The sequence below is a fragment of the Protopterus annectens genome, chromosome 6.part0, assembly GCF_019279795.1.
Source record: "Protopterus annectens isolate FY-2018-M chromosome 6.part0, PAN1.0, whole genome shotgun sequence".
NCBI lineage: Eukaryota > Metazoa > Chordata > Ceratodontiformes > Protopteridae > Protopterus > Protopterus annectens.
The window spans coordinates 1,154,205,650-1,154,226,080 of record NC_056737.1 but is presented as its reverse complement, the minus strand read 5'-3'; the positions used below and the strand labels follow the sequence as shown (position 1 = coordinate 1,154,226,080).

Sequence of the window (20,431 nt, the reverse complement as noted above, 5' to 3'; positions counted from 1 at the left end):
TAGGAAACCAACGTTTAGTAACTCTTATTTAGAGTACGCAAGTAGTCACCCTCCCCATCAAAAAAGTAGTATTATTAAAGGACAACTTATTAGGGCAGCCAGAATGACATCTAATGAAGAAGACGTGGATGAAGAACTATATAAAGTAGCCAACTTATTTAAGGACAGGGGCTACCCTAATGAAATGGTTTCTGAATACGTAAAGTATGTAAGGAGAGAGTGGGGAAAGAAATATAAACCCCTGTTAGGTAACCCAGGGAATATTAAGAAGGACGAATCCTGTGAGGGGGAACAGTATATAAAATTTGAAAGAGCAATGGTAGCTCCCTACAGTAATAAGGCATATGAGGTGAAAAAATAATAGAAAAGAATTGGGTTATTTTAAGGAATAATTCTAATTTGTGGTTGGTAGCGGGTATTAGACCTACTTTTGTTTACAAAACAGGAACAAACTTGAAAAAATGTTTTGAGGAAGCACCAAAGTATAAGGAAAGACATGGCATGACAAGGTGTGTTACTTGTTCCCAATGTAAATATATATGCACAGAGGAGAATGTTCTGATCAATAATATTTTAAAAACACTGGTGAAATTTGACCGGGGTAACTGTCAGACCACAGGAGTGGTGTATTTGGCTTTGTGTAAACCCTGTCCCAGTTTTTATGTAGGAAAGACGGAGAGGCGGTTAAGGGACAGGATTTGCGAACATATGTATCAAATATCTACTAGTAACATAAATAATGCATTATACAAACATTCTATTGTATGCCCTAATTTTTCATGTTTTCAGTTTGCCATTTTAGAAAAGGTTTTTGCCAAACCCTATAGGAGGTGATTATAAATGTTATATTGAGAAAAGAGATGTAAGGTGGCAAATTAAGTTGCAGGCTAGTCAAGATCCTGGACTTAATGATAGGATATCCGTCAAGCCTTTTCTGCATAAAAAAGCAGCTTTGAAGAAATAGTTTTATAATATAAACAATTTTAATATAAGATTGGTTTTATTTTAGGAATAAAGTCCATTTTTGGCTGTGCATTTTTTATATTCTGTACAACATATGTAGTATTATAAATAGTATGAATTTTTTATAAAGTATTGTATATATAGTTTTTATAACAAGGAATTTTTTAAGGTCAAAGTTCCTTTAGGAAGCTAATTGAATGATGTCATTGACTGATTGTTTAGGTATTTAAGGGGAAAATGTATAAACTGTTTTAGATTCTGATGAAATCCCTGTTTTAAGGGAAGAAAGTGCTCAATCTGGTCTTGTGGAATTTATATTTAATAAATGTGAAGTGTTCGTGCATCTGGCTGCAGCAGTGTATTTTCCATTTTTATGAAGTGTAGGACAGTTTAATGGCTCATTTGGGTGTAAAAGCACATGTGGTAAGAGCATTTATTCTTATTTACAAAGAGATATTTTGTAACATCATATTTGAAACTCTTTCTTGGGGAATATGAAAAAAGAGGGACTGTAACCAATGAAGTCTTCATGTGATAAAAGCATTTAAAAGGAAACAAAAAATAAAATTCATTTAGTTTTGAACAGAGATAGAAAGAGAATTTTTGAAAGGACATTTGAAAACGTTATGCAAAAAAAGTACTGGATGTTGCAAAAGTTTATGACAAAAGGGGTTTATGAACTGGTGGCTGGGATTGTAATATAGTATTAAAATAGTAAGAGAAAAAAATATACATACAACAAGCATGATAAATGTGGAGGGAAATAGGGGTGTCGTAAAATACAGTGTACGATGCAAAACGTTTTTTTTTTTTTTATTTATTTATTTATTTTTGTGGAGAAGAAGGACATTTGATACTTAACTCTGACAAAAGAAAATGTTATATTTGTAGGGAAATGGGACATGATGCAAAAAATTAATTAAAATGTTACAAATGTAGCAAAATTGGATATTTATGGATGGATTGCAAAAATGGAAACAAGAGTAAGAAAAAGGAAAAGAGAAGAACATGAATAATGAGAACTAATTTTAGAAGTTGTAGAAGTAGAAGAAAAATTAAATGAGAAAAAATAATAAATTGGGTATAAAAATAAAATAATGTTCTGCAATAAGTAATGAAGAAAACATAAATTGGGAGGTAGTAAAAGAAAAACATAATTCTATTGGTAAAAGGGTAAAAGACAGAAAAAGAAAAGTTAAAGGGCTAATTACAAAGAAAAAGAAAGGAAATGGTTGAAAGAGAATATTTGCAGCTAATGACTGGGGGCTGATATAGAATGATGTAGCGGAATACTTAAATTCATATGGAAGGAAGATTGAAAACAATTGTAAAACTGGATAACAATAGTACTAAGTAATACTTAGTGTAAGATCTTTATGAAAATAATGCAAAAGAGATTTGAAACTAAAATGGAAAATATTATGGAGTGTAGTATATATAGTATAAGGGGAAGGGTTGTCAAAAATATTAATGACAGAGAAATTGTGGATGACATTATGAATATTAAAGAAGTGAGAATCATGCTATGAGACCTTAATGAGGCACTTGATACAACAGGGCATGAAATCTTATGGGAAATAATAAAAGAATATAATACAATGTCTGAAACTTAGGAAATTATGTATGTCAGTGTATAGTAATAATAATAAAGTAAAAATACTTGTAAATGGCTGGTTAAGCCAGGAGGTACATGTGAAAATTGGTGTAAGACAGGGATGCCCAATAAGTTTTATACTCTTTGCACTAGTTATGAATGTGATAGTATGTGAAATAAATCACAAAGTGAAAGGGGCAGGGTATATAACACCTGAAGGGTTAAGAATTCCAGTTCTGTTAACATATGCAGATGACCCAGTATAAAGACATTTTTTATGTAAATATAGAGGAAGGAGGTTTCGCCTTACAGCAAGAGGTTCTCTGGTTCGATTCTCGGCTGGGGTGCCTTCTGTGCAGAGTCTGCATGTCCTCCCTGTGATCGTGTGGGTTTCCTTTGGGTGCTCCAGTTTCCTCCCACATCCCAAAGACATGCTGTAAGTGGATTGGACACTCCAAATTGGCCCTAGGTGTGTGTGTGTGTGTGTGTGTGTGTGTGTGTGTGTGTGTGTGTGTGTGTGTGTGTGTGTGTGTGTGTGTGTGTGTGCATGTGTGTGCCTTCTGTGGAAGGTTGGGCACCAGGCTGGCAACTTGACACTGTAAAACTCCACTGCCAATCATGAGTGGACAGGTGATCTGCTGTGGTGACCCCTAACTGGGAAAAGCCAAAAGAAGAAGAAGAGGAAGGAGGTTTAGGGTTAATTATAATAATTGTAAAAAACATGTTTTTAGTAAAAGAAGTTATAATTTGCACAAATGAATGTCTGGAGGTGATAGGGATGGCTTTAAAAAGAGAAAAGTAAATGTTTAGGTGATGTAGTAAAGATAGGGATATATATTTTAAAATGAATGAAACTGTTGTGTTAGGTAGAAAATTTGGGAATAAAGATGTAAGTAGAATTCAGTGGGAAAAATACAAGAAATAAAACAAACCTGTCTTTTCTGGAGAACATAAAGATGATCATTTAGAAAAAATGCATATTTGATAAATTCAGTACTGATGAGAAAAACAGCATGCTTAGCAAGTGTATTTATGTTGCCAATGGCATTTGAAAAGGAATTATTGCAGATTTTCTTTTCATTTGTATGTGGTTCTAGATTAAACCCAGTATAAAGAGAAACACTTTTATGTAAATAAAGAGGAAGGAGGTTTAGAGTTAAATAACCCAGTGGTATATGATGTATCATTAAATTTGTACAAATTGTTAAAGTAGATAAATGAAAAAAAAATGAGAGATTAGTAGTAACATTGTATAAATATAAGTATGATAGATTTGGGGGGTATGGTAAAAAAACATAAAAGAGAAAAAGAATATATAAATGAAGAAATAAAATGTGGAAAATAAAAATTGATGATACAGAAAAGTATGTTATAAGAATGCAATTATAAACCTTTCCTATGTAAAACCATGGGAAACATCTAAAAGATGAGAAAATTAAAGCTATAAAAATACATAGCAAATGACGTAATCAGAAGGTAGAATGTCAAGAATTTTTGTAGAGACTGGTACTAGATAAATTGCCAGTAAAAGGAGATATGCCATATAAAAAGAAGAGTAGTAGGCTATGTTTATATTGTTAAGAAGAAGAAACTACAGAACGTGTATTTCTGAAATGTAAAGGAATAAAAAAAATACAGGGAAAACTATGTAAAGAAGATGTTTTTAGTGATGTAAAGGAAATGGATGATATAAACATGGATATGATTAAATATGAATATTATAAAAATAGAAGTAAAGAATAGGTTAAATTAATATGTAAAATGTATTTTATATGGGTTATATGGAACAAAAGAATAAATGAAATTATCTTTAATGATAAATTAATTTTAGCAGTAGTATTAAGTAAAATCAGATGGTGGTTATGGAAAAAGGAGTGAGGGTCTAATGGGATGAAAATTTTGTATGATTGTAAAGGAAATTATGAATTTGTGTATATCTATATATTTATACATTTTTAAATATTTGTAAATGCGTAAATATGTTGTAAATAAGAGTTCTTTTTGTATATAAATAAAAGACCCCTACTCTTTTTGGACAGCTACCAGAATATCGTTTACATTCATCTGAGTTGCCACCAACTCAAGCAGATGAAATGGCGGTTTAACATGACATCACATCTAAAAGGCAACACACACTCAGAAGTTTAACACCTCCTAATGCTGCACTGAAGTTTTAGTGATCCTGATGGTGGGATTGGTATAATATTTAGGGTGTGGGATTTGTATAATATTTAGGGTCTTAGCCTCACAGATTAAAGATACATGGTTTGATTCTGACCTCTGATTATTGGCTAGGCTTGTACTAGTCTGCAGACTGATAACCTAGTATTTACCTATGAGCTTGCATGCAGAGAGTGACTCCTAGTGACCACAAATGCTGGGTTTGTGATTGACATAATGGTTAAGATGTTTGCCTTACAGATACAAGGTACAGGGTTTGATTTTCACCTTTAGGAGAAATTAGCTAGGCTGAAATGACCTGCAAGGGTAGATACCATGTACTTGCCTATGAACTTATGAATTAAATTACCTGGAGTGAGAATAGAATGCAGAACCTTCTGGTCTTCTAGCACTAAAGGTGAGCATGTTACCTGTTGCATGACTGACACTGCAGAAGTGGTTATCAGGTATCCACAGATATGACTGATACTTGTGGATTATATCATTATAGTATATCATGGCATGTAGCTTAACAAAATCTACATTAGATAACAGAATAGTCATGCTTACTATACTAAGGATACAAAATTAAAACGCAACCTAGTTGTTAAGAATGTCTTTCTCATGGAGAGTTGTAAATAAATGTAACAGGTAACCTGAACTGGTAAATGACTATAAGACTAAAGAATTCTTCAAGGTCTAGGATGGATGAAAGGTCAAAAGAAGATGAATAGGAGTGGTAGCCGAAGGGTGCTAGGTACACAATTAGGGCGAACTAGACTTACAATATATTATGTACTATGTGCTATAATATAATGTAATATAACATAATATAATATAATTTAATATAATATAACATAATATATAATGACACTGCAGCATTGGGAAGTTGTGATTCTTCATATGATTAACTAAAAATAGAGAATGGAAGTAGAACGTAATGCTTTAAGGTAGATGTCAGAAGGGAAGATATGACTGCAGAAATAATGTGTGATGGTTGCTGAGGAAGAAAAACTGGTGTGGCAACATTTAGTTCTTCGTGTTTCACTGTTGCAGTCATCACACTTGGGTTATCTGCCTGCAGATAGCCCTCAGTCGGCCCGAATACCAGAGTCTTGGGATTTCTGCAACAGATGCTGTCACCTCTTCCATGACGTCAGGTCATCAGGAGTATAAAGCATGCAGCCGATGCCATTACATCAGCTTTTCTTGCTGCAAGGGAGCCCAAAGCAGAAGCAGTTCACAAGTGCTGGTCGGCCTCTTACTGAAATTTTTGTTTTTCAAGTTTCAAACCTGAAGTCTTCTAAAGCTAAGTACTCCATTGGGGATCCTTTTTTCTTGCTCTAACCGATGTCAGAAAAAGTTAACAATTATCTTGCCTGTGGAAAGCAAATACCTCACAGAGATTTTCATTCTTACTGCGTCACCTGTTTAGGACCAGACCACGATGTTCCTCGCTGTCAGTTTTGTGCCTTGTTCAACGCCCAAACTATTAGTTGTAGGCTATCTTTGTCAGTAAATTCTTTCGCTCTCATTCTCCATATTCCAAAATGGCTTTGATAAGCTGACTGACTAGTGATCTTCTGAAAAAAAAAAACATAAGGATAAAGACAGAGACAGACTGCATAGGCCCAAAACTGCCAACTATGCTTCCGTTAAGCTTGTAGCCTGTTCACTGGAACTCAATGAGGCACCTTCGCAGCCCCAGATACCCACTTCTACAAATTCACAGGCCTCAGCTGAGATGCATTCAGAGTCCAAGAGTATGCCATGAGATGCTTCTTTGTCTATGGAACCTGTGGATGTCTCTGCCTTGGATGGGCCCGGAGCCACTGTGCAGGCACAGGCTTCTGAGGGTGCATTCCGACCTTCTGATGTTCGTATTAAACTAACATCTTCATTTTTGACTGAAACTACTGAGTTTCTCAGGCCCAGAGTTCGTGCTACGCCTAGAAAACCGACGAACAAAGCGCATACTCAAGCTCCCATGCCACAGAAACAATTGCTTAGAATGGATGAAGACCTTATAACTTTAATAAGGGGAAGCCAGCCTTCCCCCTCTAAAAGACAAAGAATTGATTTTCCTTCTGATTCTACTGACCATGAGTCCGATGACTCTGATCCCTCTGATTATCAGGACATACCCTTATCTACCTGTGAGGATTCAGATGCAGAGGATTCCATTTCCTCTGCCTCCCCTCCAGAGGACTTTTCTTTTGGTAAAACCTTGCATATCTTAAGAGAACATTTCCGCTGGGAATGCCAGGACTACCCTCAGTCCAAAAAGAGACTCAGAGAATTTTTAGACTTGCCTCAGCACAGGCCTCTAGCTATATCACCTGTCCTGGGTATTGTAGATGATGTCTTCATGGAATCCAGTCTTACTGCTGATACCTTACCACCAGCTCCTAGAAAGCCTGACAGGTACTACAGAGTAACTGACTCTCATAAATTTCTCTTTAAAAATCCCACTGCGGATACAGAGACCATTTCTCAGGGACCTAAGGGCATTAAAGCTACTACAGTCAAAAACCCTACCCCTTCAGACAGGGATTCTAGAACTTTAGACAGATGGGGTAAGAAGGTATATACCTCTGCAACTCTTGCCATCAGGGCTTTGAATTGCCACTTTCACATGTTGAAGTACCAGCAGCATCTTATGGAACTAATTAAACAAAAAATGGTGTTGCTTCCAGACTGTGCAGAAAATAAAGATTTACAAGAGTTAATGCATTCTGCAAACCAAGTTAGTAAACATACTTTGCAGTGTGGTTTTGATGTCTTAGAAGCATCTTGCAAGGCTGCTGTCACTGGGTCTGTACTGAGAAGGCATGCTTAGCTGAAGGAACAGATCTTGCCAGACCATGTCAAAACAAAATTACTAGAGGCTCCATTAAACTTGGAATGTTTGTTTGGCACAAAAGCAGAAGAAGTTCTTAAAAAGATGGAGGAAAAAGCTAAATCTATGCAAACTGTTAAAGATTTCTTACAGGTGTAGCCACCTAGATTCCCTAGGCATTGGCCTGCTAAAAACTGGTCCTTTCAGTCCCTCCCAGGCCTTCTCAGTCCAAACCCAGGGGCAGCAGACCACTAAGACTACAATCTCAGAGTATGCAGAGATCTAAACAATGGAGTGCTACCACCTCAAAAACAGGAAGTGATAAGCCACCTCCTTATGGAAAAAGTTCACAATGACTTATCTATCATCCTTCCCAGCCATGCCCAAGTACTTGCACCCCTAGGAGGAAAACTTGCCCTGCATGCAAAAACTGGATGGCCATTACCCAGGACTGATGGGTCCTAAACATTGTATCCCAGGGATACAGATTCTACTTCCACTCACTGCCAACCCCAAGTGGGTTGCCAGACCTTCCTCCAAACCAGTGGGCAGAGGCTCAAAAGCAAGTACTTTTGCTTCTCAGTATCAGGGCTATTCAACCTGTTCCAGTAGAGCAAAGGGGACAGAGTTTCTACTCCGGACTGTTCCTGGTGCCCAGAAAAGTGAACTCTTGGCACCCTATCCTGGATCTGTCAATTCTTAACACCTTCCTGGTGGTCCCAAAATTCAAAATGCTTACACTGCAACAGCTACTTCCTATGCTAGCCAAGGACACCTGGCTAGTCACCTTAGACTTAAAAGAAGTTTATATGCACATCCCCATAAGGGAATCTTGCAGAAAATATCTACATTTCAGGGCAGGCGCTATGCACTATCAGTTCTCCTCACTTCCCTTTGGCTTATCTACTGCATCCAGGGTATTCACAAAGTGCCTGGCTCTTGGCATTGCATACTGCAGGCAGAGAAATATTCAAATTTACCCATACTTGGATGATTGCCTGATTCAGGCGGACAGTCAGGAATTCAGTGGTACTTAAAAAGTCTCTGGTGTCATCATTCTCAGGACCTGGAAACACTGATTCCTATCATTCCTTGTCTAAGGGCAGAGTTCCTTTGGTGGGCAGAAGCATGCAACCACAATAAGGGGCTTCCTTTCACTCACCCCTCGCCGCACAAACCCTGACAACAGATGCATCAGACTATGCATGGGTGGCTCACATGGCAGGCAGATGCATTCAAGGCAAATGGAGCCCAGGACAAATTCTCCTGCATATCAATAAAAAAGAAATCTTAGCTATACAGAATGCTCTGACAGCCTTCAAATACATTATCCTTCCAGGACAACTCCTGATAAAGACAAACAACACCACAGTTATGTGGTACATAAATAAGCAGGGGGGAACTCATTCCTACCCACTCTGCAGGTTGGCCATGGCCCTGTGGAACACAGCCTTGAGAAACCAAGTGTACCTGCAAGCTCAATCCCTACCAGGCAAACAAAATTCCCTGGCAGACAACTTAAGCAGAAATCTATTGGACCCAAATGAGTGGAAACTGGAAACCAACTCATTCAAACTTCTAACCCACAGGTGGGGGACACCAGAGGTGGACAGCTATGCCTCCCATCAAAACGATCAATCGCACAAATTTTGCACCAGAAATCCTCACAAAAAAGCATGGAAAGTGGATGCCCTATTTTTTTCATGGGAAAACCTTTCAATTTATGCCTTTCCCCCTCTGCCCCTCTTCATAAAAGTACTGCTTAAGATCAAACAGGACAGACCAAAGACTATCCTTATTGCCCCAGACTGGCCATGCCAGCACGGGTACCCACTCCTATGCAGTCTGACAGCAGTGCCACCCTGGCACCTACATCAGACCTCCTCCCTGCTGTCCCAGCAGGAGGGACAGATTTTGCATCCACAGCTGCAAACCCTGAACCTTGCAGCCTGGCTTATCCCCTGAATACACCACCAGCAACCCTCAGCAAACAGGTGCTGGATGTCATCCTGGAGGCCAGAAGACCTAGTACTAGGAAATCCTATTCAGAAAAGTGGAAAAGATATCATTCTTGGAGCCAATCTCAAGGAAACGACACAACCGTGCCCACCTTACCTCAAATCCTAGACTACCTAGCAGAGCTGCTCCACAGAGGCCTATCCTTCTCATCAATTAAGATTCATGCCTCTGCCATGTCAGCTCATTACAATACTGAGCCACCTCTCTATTCACACCCTCTCATCAAACAGTTCCTGAGAGGAGCTAACAATTTAAGGCCCCCCAGGAGAGCCCCCCCCTGCCTGGGACTGTAACTTTGTACTAGAGAAGCTCACGCTTCCCCCTTTTGAGCTCACTGCTGCATCAGAGTTAAAATTCCTCTCTTGGAAAATAGCCTTATTGCTTGCCATCACTTCAGCAAGAAGAGTGTCTGAGTTACAGGCAGTAATGGCTGTGGAACCCTTCATTATTTTCCATGCTGACAGAGTTTCCCTCAGGACTAACCCATCATTTATGGCCAAGGTGGTATCCAATGTGGCTTTAAACCAATCCATCCATTTACCAACCTTTTTCCCTAATCCTCAGAATAAAGGGGAAAGGATCCTGCACTCCTTGGATGTGCACAGGCAGCTCAGGTACTACCTTGACAGGACTAAGCCTTTCAGAAAAACTGACCAGCTGCTAGTCAGCTTTGCTACAGGGGCAGAGGGCAAGGCCATTTCAAAGCAAACCATTTCCAAATGGATAGCACACTGCATCCATTTCTGCTACAAACTCCATGGAAAACCTACCCCACAGGGGATAAGAACTCCTTCCACTAGGGATACCTCAACCTCTACAGCATTTCTCAGGGGAGTCCCTACCAGGAACATCCTGGAGGCTGTAACCTGGAGTTCTGTACACACCTTCACCAAGCATTACCACTTTCCTGTCTTTTCTAAATCCAGAGCTAGATTTGCCACAGCAGACCGGCCTGCTAGCCAGCCCTAATACTTCTTGACTGCCTCCACCCTTCCACAGCTTTGGGAATCAACCCAAGTGTGATGACTGCAACAGCGAGACACAAAGAACATAGTACAGTTGTGTACACTTACCATAAATGTAGATGTTCGAGTGTATTCACTGTTGCAGTCCTGGTTACCCTCCCTCCAGCCCTCTGACTTTTTCTATACTTTCTACCTATCCTCTTTTTGGCCATATCTTATGGCTGTGGTATTTACATTTTACCAGAGGTGCTCCACACCATGTAATTGCTTCCTTTTTTGGGGGCTCCTGACATCTGGGGCAAGAAAAACTGATGTAATGGCATTGGCTGCATGTTTTATACCCCTGACAACTTGACGTCATGAAAGAGGCGACAGTATCTGACGCAGAACTCCCAAGACTCTGGTATTCGGGCCGAATGAGGGCTACCTGCAGACAGACAAGTGTGATGACTGCAACAGTGAATACACTTGAACATCTACATTTATGGTAAGTGTACACAACTGTACTTTCTAGATTTTAAGGGTACTTCCTGTCAAACATTTCTGTCAACTTGTTGCATTTCATTAATGAGTTGGTATATCAAATCAGATTGCCATTTCTTAAAACTGTAGTAATTGTGAGAAAAAAATATGCCATGAAGTAGTCAGGGTCACGCTAATGTTAATGTTCTGAGAAATAAAAAAATATTACTTTATGCTTATAACATCTATATTTAGGCCTGCAACTAACATTACAACCATTTTCTAACTCTATTTGATTATTTGCTGTCTTACTTTCTCTAAAGTGTATGAATGAGCTTTAGTCAAGAAGAAGACTTATATATGGAATTATAGTGCTGAAGCAACATTTCATTCCTACTAGAAACATTTTAATACTGGTGCACAGCACATGGGGCGTAAAATGCCCTGCTCCACACTATACTTTGAATCAGACTGAGGATATAGAAGTATAACTCATCTTTTTACCAGTCTTGTAACCATTCAGAAAAAAACATGCTCCTCTTGTAAGGTGGAAAAAAATGGGCAAAATTTGAAATGCTTACTAACAGTTTACTAACAACTTCAGTTAGGAAGCTCACAGGATTGCCAAAATGTGTTACTTTGGATCTATGTCAGAAGATCAATTTTTCAGAAAGTTGAACTTCATGTGTTTAAGACCATATGATTGACTTTCCAAAAAGTAAAGTCGAACAAGACAAAACAACAGAAATCAACATTTTTGCAGAGGAGCAAGCCCCCCTGCTCCCCCACAGCCCCTTGCATGTTATATATAGCAACTCCGCAATCACACTGCAGTGACAAAAAGGGTAAATTTCCCGATCACCATTGTACAGTGATCTCCATAGAAAACCTTTGATGTTGTGGAAAGTGATGGTATGGTCTCGACCATATGAAGTTTGACTTTCTGAAAAGTTGATTCTCTGAAGGAGACCTGTTATTTTGTAGTTATAAAAGGTTATTTTGATGAATTATTATGATTCAGTTATTTAACATGGATATCAGTTTAGAAAGTCATATGTATGACAGACCCTATCAGTGTGAAACTATGAAGAATATGGGCTTTTTATGACTCAAAAAGAGGACTGTTTCTCATAATGAGATACACTTGAGAGGTATAAATTACACTCATGGTTGAACATTAAAATTATTTGATCTGTTAGGGACATGAACAGATGCATTGATCTTAGGCATATTAATTTACCATGCCCATCAGATGGTCCCATGTAACTGCTCCATTGCATTTCTAAGGGTCTGCTAAAACCTTGGGACAGTGTATTAGTACAGAGGTTAGCCCTGCTGCCTCTTAAACTTAATTCTCTAGTTCTCAGCTGTGGTGCCTTCTATACAAAGTCTTTATGTCATTTCTACATCTGCATGGGATTTTGTCAGGTGTTGCGGCCCACATCGAAATGTCATGTTGTAGGTGTTTTGGCAATCTTGACCATTTCTTATAGGAACATTTGTCATGTGTGAATGTTTGTCTTGCAATATACTGATTGCCTGTCCAGAATTGGTTTCTCTTCCTTGAGCCTGTTGAGTGCTGGAATAGTATCTGTCCCCAACATCAAATTGGGCAAAATTGGTAAACATAAAAGGAATGAAACAAAGCCTAAGGCCATATTTTTTCTTTGACTAGATGGTATCCAGAAATGAAGCATAGTTGCTGAACCAATGATCCTTGGAGGGGTTGGTTAAAAGTTGTTAAAATCTATTGCACTGACTATGGCACCCAAAAGGCACCAAGAGCTCTGAATTGTAGATAAATATATTTGCTTACAATTTCTAGCACTGTAGTGAATTAATGCATAGTAATGCTCTAGTGTTGGACATGAGAGGATGTTTAATACAAGGGAATTTTTGGCAAAGGGACAGCTTTATAAAAGAAGTAGTAGCTACTTGGACAGCTTTATAAATGTCAAATAGTAGCTACTTCTCTGGGCTGAATTACTCAAAAAGAATTTAGGCACACTTGTTGGACCGTGGGATTGCATGTATTTATTCGTGTTTCAAAGAAAGAAAGAAATTTATACTTTACATACAGAACATCTAATTGTTGTGTACTCTGGCATAAAATGGTTTAAATTTATAAGTAATGAGATCAAGCAATAGACAAGCATAGATGTAAAAAATAAAAATATTTAGAAGGAAATGTGTTATATATATTTTTCAGTTAAAGTGTCCTCGTGGAAAGCTTAAGGGTATAAAGGTATATAGGTTTGTACCCATTCTCAGAGTTTCCCCATGAAAACAAGATAATTTTATATATGCGATACATAGTTTACTATTGAAATTTTGAATCAGCTTCTGTCGATCATGTAAAATGTCAACCTGAAATGCTGAATACGAACATTTGAATGGAAAACCACATTGAAAAAGAGTGTATTGATAATCGCGGTTCGATGTATTTGATATAGCAAGAGGTGACGTCACTCAGCTCCTGCTATGCACATTGACGTATCGTTGAACTCTAAAGTCAACTGTATGTTAGTTCTACTACATCTCCCCATGTGGGGGATTGCGCTTCCCACACACCCTGAATATTAAATATACCAACTCCGAGATCACATTACAGTGAGGAAATCGGCTAATTCCGTGTTCCTCGCTGAAGCATGACCTCCCTTCACTGTGTCAGCACATCATACTTCCTAAGGTTGAATGCACCATGCAACTCGATCATACGTGCTTGACATTTGGTGGTTCAGTCATGTGCCCCTTGGGCATTATGATTTTGTCCATCAGAGGTTTGACCAGCTGCCATTCGGGTAAGTCATAGTAAACCGTGATGCATACAATGTTGTTCATTCATTTGAAGACAATTCAGAATACAGTTCATACACATGTTTTGAAATTGTAAAAAAGGCATGCTTTGGATTTCTTCTTTTAACCACCCAGTAATAGTAGTACATTGATTGATACCATGAACCTTAGAAGAAGCAGAGTATGGATTATTATTATCTCTTTTTTTGTTTTTTGATGTCATTTGCAGAGGAGATGTTTTCTACAAACTATGCTCTATGGTGGTCTCCAAATGGAACATTTATAGCATATGCACAGTTTAATGAAACAGGAGTTCCAGATATTGAGTATTCATTTTATGGAGATGCCCAATATCCTGAAACGGTTGTTATCCCATATCCAAAGGTAAGTTGTCCTGTTCTTCACAGTAATAGCACCTTCAGATCATAAGTCTTTAGTTAACTGATGCCTTCCATTCACACTTTGAAGTGTTCAGCTCAGAATTTCACTACTATAAAGCAGCTCTCTCTCTCTCTCTCCCCCCTCCCCCTCTGTCTCTGTCTCTCTCTCTCTCTCTCTCTCTCTCTCTCTCTCTATATATATATATATATATATATATATATATGTTGGTATCACATCATCACTTGGCTTTATCCTCCAAAATGTTACTCAGAACAATAAGCGGATTGATCATGATTTATTTCTTGCTCTCTTACAGAATGGTTTGGCTGATAAAGCATTCTATTTTGGTTTGAAGAAGCTTAGTTTTCAGAATGATTATATTTATTATGTATTTCTGAATTTAACTTGTGTAATGTTTGATATTTTTTTCACACTCTTTGTCCCCACTTGTTGTTGACCATCAGCCCAATCCCAGTCAATTAGCCCATTCGTTCCCCGTCACCAGGGTGAAGCCTGACTGGGAGGAGTGGCCATTCAGACAGCCATCTGACATAATTCCAGGGATTTCTGTTTATGCCCCCTGTTCCCCATGGATGCTTGCTTACAGACTTAAAGTGGATATTGTTGTGAAGCTTAGTGAAACTTGAATGTATCTAAGTTGTTGCAGACATAAAATCAAGCTGTCCACCAGATATGCAGTTCTCATTTCACTAGCAGAGACTAATGTATTCAAATCCATTTTTATGACTGTAGTCTTTTTGGTGAGACCCAGTTACAGAGGGGTCTATATCACATTATTGAAATTCCAAAATGTGGAACACCATAAGCTCTACCTTGGAATCTCGAAATGTGATATACTCGAACACTCAGAACAGCGAATTTTACCCAAGGGAAACAATGTGTTGTTCCAAGAATACACACACACACACACAGCACAAGCACACCAAAATTCATAATCCACACATACACACTTTACAAAACCCTACACTAAACCATACATACACTACTAGCGATCCACTTACTTTAACCCAACCCTAACCCTAAGGTCCCTAACTAACGCACACTCACGTTACCCGCTCCCTAACCCTAAGGTCCCTAACTAATTCACAGTCACCTTACCTGCTCCCTAACCGTAAGGTCCCTAACTATTGCACACTCACCTTACCCACTCCCTAACCGCAAGGTCCCTAACTATCGCACACTCACCTTACCCGCTCCCTAACCCAAGGTCCCTAACTATCACACACTCACCTTACCTGCTCCGTAACCCTACGGTCCCTAACTATCGCACACTCACCTTACCCGGTCCCTATCCCTAAGATCCCTAACTATCACATACTCACCTTACCTTGATCTGTTCGCACACTTACCTTAACCTGGTCCATCACCTTCGCGGCACAGTCAAGGAAATAGCGAAGCCGCAGAAACGGGCCACCGGATACTTTCCCTAGGAAAATATTCGGTGTTTTGCAGCTTTGCTATTTCAAGCATTCACTGAATTGGGGTTGATATTGTAACATTCGAAGTTTTAAGACTTCAATGTTAAAATATAGACCCGTTACACAGTACACCAGGGGATAAATGCTACAATATGAGAAGAGTAAATAAAAAAAATACAGTATTATTTCATCATATAATAGGATGTACGAAGTGTACGAGGGCATAACTGGATTCAAATTTTATAAATGTCAACAAAAACTGGGCATGTTCAGTTTATACTGTTGCAGCAAAGCACACTTCTTGTTGGTATAGACTCTGTCCAGTGCGTTATGGATATTGGTAGGTGTCTCATCCTACTGGATAGGGCTTTATACTCCTCCTGCAATAGGAGGAACAACCCACTTCAAATGGCTTCTACTGGTTCACAGTAGCAATAGTTCTATTCTGAGATCTTTGTCAGACTAGAAAGCTTCCCACTCTGTCATTTCTACTGCTTGCGATCTCAGCCTTTCAGTAGCTAACACAAGTTCATAAGCATAGGTGAGAATAGGGACACTGACCGATCAGTAAATTAAGTCTTTTATACTCTGAATCTGACTCAGAGCTTGCTTCACAACCACAGTATAGTACAATAATTTAAGCAGTCTACCTGTCTACCTATTATCTGCTCAGTCCCCTAATTCCATCTACCCCCATTCACAAACAGGACCCTTAGATACTTCAGCTCCCCCACTCTAAGCAGTTGCTCCAGTCTCCAAGAGAAATCCAATATTTTCTTGGAGAGCTATGACTTCTTACTGGGAGGTGCTGATGTTTAATCCAGCCACATCACATCCAGCAGTAAGTCACTCCAATCCATGTCAAATACCAAGAAAACTATAGTGTATATACAGCAGGGATGTAACCTTTTTAATCAGGTAACCATTAACCTCCCAAGAGTCAATTTCCATTGCCAGATGCTAGTCCATTCTAGACTGTTCTGCTCATAGCTGTCAGTTAACTAGTTTCACAGCCACTCTCCAAATTTTGTCCTGGAGAATGAATACTACCATGAGTTCCACACAGATTTTTCAGTTAATTCGCAACTGCATTCTGAGGGTGCCAGGTGATTAGACCTCACTAGACTAACATACCTCTAAGTTGGTCAAACATGGTGGTTTGCTGAAGTTCCTCCACGTGAAGATCACTATAGACAAAACCCTGTACCCTATCCTAGTCAGAGATCACCCTGCCTGTACTGGAGATACTTACCATCCAAGCTAACACCCTAGTCATGGGAGCCTGAAATCTAAATGCACAGAGATTCCTGGACTTCGTAAATACAAACACCCTTGACCAAATAGCGAATATGCCCTCTAGAGGCTCCAACATACTAGACATCATGCTAACAAATATGGGAGACCACTGCCACCCCCAATGATTCATTCTCCTAGGTAGGGTCCGACAATAAGTCTGACTCATTCAAAATCAAAATATACTCCATAATCCCACTAAAACCAATAACAATTAGGAACTATTCCAAGGCAGATTACCTGTTATTAAGTGATGGTTTGTGAAAATTCAGTTCCCTTCCAAACCCCCGAAACATACCAGCTTATACTGAATTGCTCTGAACAACCATGTCAATGCCTGCAGACAGGCTGCTGTACCTACAAAAAGTAAGCCTAGAATGAGCCCCAGAAGTAAACCACCATGGTGGTATTCCAAATTAAATAGGATATAAAACAAAAGGAAAACATATATGGCAAAAATCAGGAAGGGTAAGTCCCATAAAGATAAAAACTCTCCAATCAAAGTAAATGGGCAACTATGAGGGGGAATTAGATCAAGGAAAGCCAACTTTGAGGTTAAGATATCTTCCCAAATGAAAGCTAACCATAAGACCTTCTACAGCTATGTCAGAAACCTCAAGTGCAGCACACAGCAGTGTGCTGAACTGGTGATTAATGGTGCCACATTTACCGAGCCTGGAGATATAGCAAACCTGTTAGTGGACAAAGTCAATTCCAACTTTATCCCCCTCTCACCCCTGACCTTCCCGCCAATAATACCCTCAAACATAACCTCTCCAGCTGTAACTAGGGAGCATGTACTGCCTACATTCACTAAAGCCAAGATACAGCCGCAGTGGGCCCCAATAACATCTCAGGATGCCGCCTGAATAGTCTAAAATATGACATATTAGGACCCCTGGAGTTATTATTTAACTAAAATCGTAAAACAGGCTTTGTGTCACATGAGTGGAGGACTGCGATGGTCATCCTCCTTCATAATGGAGGACCTTCACCACATCCTGGAAACTATAGATGCACTAGTTTGATTAGTCTCATTTGCAAAGCCATGAAAAGAATTGTCATTGAAATTATCAACAAGGACATAGGAGATGTCCAGACACTTGATCCATTCCAATTTGGCTTTGCCAAAGGAAGATCATGCTTTCTGAATCTGGTGGACTTCCTTGAAAAGGTCACTAAGGGAAGAGATGAGGGGAAAACTGTGCATACTGCCAACCTAGATATGGCTAAGACATCTGATACAAAATCCCACTTGGGTATTGTCAACAAGCTTGCAAAACTTGGTATAAACCACTTAATAACACACTGCATAGTTAGCTGACTCACTGATAGGACCCAGGAGATTATTGTGAGGCCACCTCCACAAAGAGGACAGTCACCAGTGGAGTACCCCAGGACTCTGTGCTAGGCCCACTGCTCTTTGGCATCTACTTATCGGATGTCAAAGCCAGTGTCAAAAGTCTGTGGCTACACAAGTTTTTAGATTGCAAACTGGGAGCAATCATTGAATCCCGCCAAGATAAGAACAGCCTTCAGCGAGGTCTAATACAGACAGACTCTTGGTACCAAAGCCATGGCTTAAAACTGAATGCCGAGAAATGCATTATAGTACCTTTTGTTTAGTCTGCCACCCCAGGTAACTATGTCATCAATAAAACACCCTTAAAAGTTGCTTCACTAGCCAGGGATTTGGAACTCATGTAGCTAGTAACCTAGCCTTTAGCCAACATATGTCCAGAGTAGTGCAAAAATACTTCTATGTTGCTCAAGTTATAAGCAAGGGCATGGCATCTAGGTCCAGAGAGGTCATTATACCACTGTACTCACCCTTATCAGGCCCATCATAGAGTATAGTGCTGCCTTCTTTATGTTCCTGAACAGACACATGCAGCAAATGGAGTATCCACAAAGGTTCCTTCCAAAAATGAAATAACAGGGAGTACACAGTGTCCGACGCTGATCGCCTCAAAGCCCCGTCTCTTTACGCAGTATCATACCGACTTCTGAGAGGTGATCTTTGCCTGGCATACAAGGCATCCCTGAATCCTGTTTGATGAATCTTTTGCACATCTGTGAAACAAACAGCATCAGAACTACTGGATTAAAAGACCTAAATTCTGCTTGCAATATAAATAAGACATGCTGTACAGACAAACATGTTTCTAAGAGAATTCCCATTCTCTGGAATAGGCTTCCCATCCATGTGAAGCAGAGTTCATCCTTATGCCTATTTAAGAGCAACCTGAACCAATGCATGGATAATCAGAAATGTACCCATGGTCTGTCTCCTATATCTCTAATGGACAGAGGCAGTCAGTAAATCACCCCCTATAAATCAAATATAAATCAAATTTGTGGGTCACATTGGGGTTGCATGGCTAGACTTTTAAGGTCCCTAGACGTTGTCAGACTAGTATACACCTATGAATCTATGAAACTATCAACAGGAAATAACACCAACCACACCATGCTTTAGGCGTGGAACTTAGACTAACTCTTCAGTTTGAGGTTCTCAGATTCTTTAAATAAACTATCATGTGGTTAAGCTTTAGACAGGTCTTCATCTGGACCCTTCTTATAGGTTCGTACGTTCACAGGTAAGTACTAGGCTAGATGCTCTTGCGGGCTATTTTAAGTCCATCCAATTTCCCTTTTTGTGGTTGAATTACCCTACCCCTCTTGGTTAGAGATTGGCCTCATTCATAATTTTATATTACCCTTAATGACAATAACTGGCATCATACCATAGATAATTTGAGGGGACCCATGCATTGGATAAAGCATCTAGGGGTTACCTGTGCCCATTAATAGTACGGGGGCAGTCCTAGGGTAATTTTTCTATTTCGCATCTATAGATCCAGTTTGGTCTTGAATATAGACATGGATGAACTTTATTTTATGGGGATGGGAAATCTGTTCCAGAGAATAAGTATCCACCATGAGATATACCTGTCCCTTCAAACCATTCTATTGATGTTGCAGAAGAGGTTTAGCTCCTTAGACTGAGTATTTCTGATGTGTAATGAATTCATCAGTATTAGGTTAGAGAATGCCTTGTATGTCAGACACAGGTCAACTCTTAGCATTCTGCAGGATACTGAGTATAGTGACAGGGCTTTGAGTTTGTCCATGTCCTTGTTTAAGCTTTGTATCCTTTTAGTAATGTATCTGTGTGGGTGTTCTAGTTGTTGCATGTGTCTGGACAGATAAATGCCAATGGGGGGCATTATATTCAGTGATTGGCATACGGAGAGGTGAGTAAAGGGGGAAAATTACATCCCTAGATCTAGACATAATCCCTTTTTTAAAAGCTGTACAGTGTAGAAGGTCCTTCTTACAGCAATGGACACATGTTGGCCAAAATTTAAGTTATTGTACAGAATAAGTAACCCAAATTCCAAACAACTGGGTCAGCTGTTAGGGGCATATTTTTAAAGTGGTAGTTTCCTGGGATAGATGACTTCCCAAGGGATACAGTAATGCATTTTTTGACATTTAATTTCCATCCATAATCTTG

General features: G+C 39.2%; 1 protein-coding gene across 1 annotated transcript in view; it reads left to right on the top strand.

The window, feature by feature from the left end:
* LOC122804723 (dipeptidyl peptidase 4-like) overlaps positions 1-20,431 on the top strand; it is a 1,230,541-nt gene that overhangs the window by 486,229 nt on the left and 723,881 nt on the right. Inside the window, exon 9 of the mRNA XM_044074775.1 lies at positions 14,028-14,182. Coding sequence (XP_043930710.1) covers positions 14,028-14,182 — 155 coding nt within the window. The remainder of the gene's footprint in view (positions 1-14,027; positions 14,183-20,431) is intronic.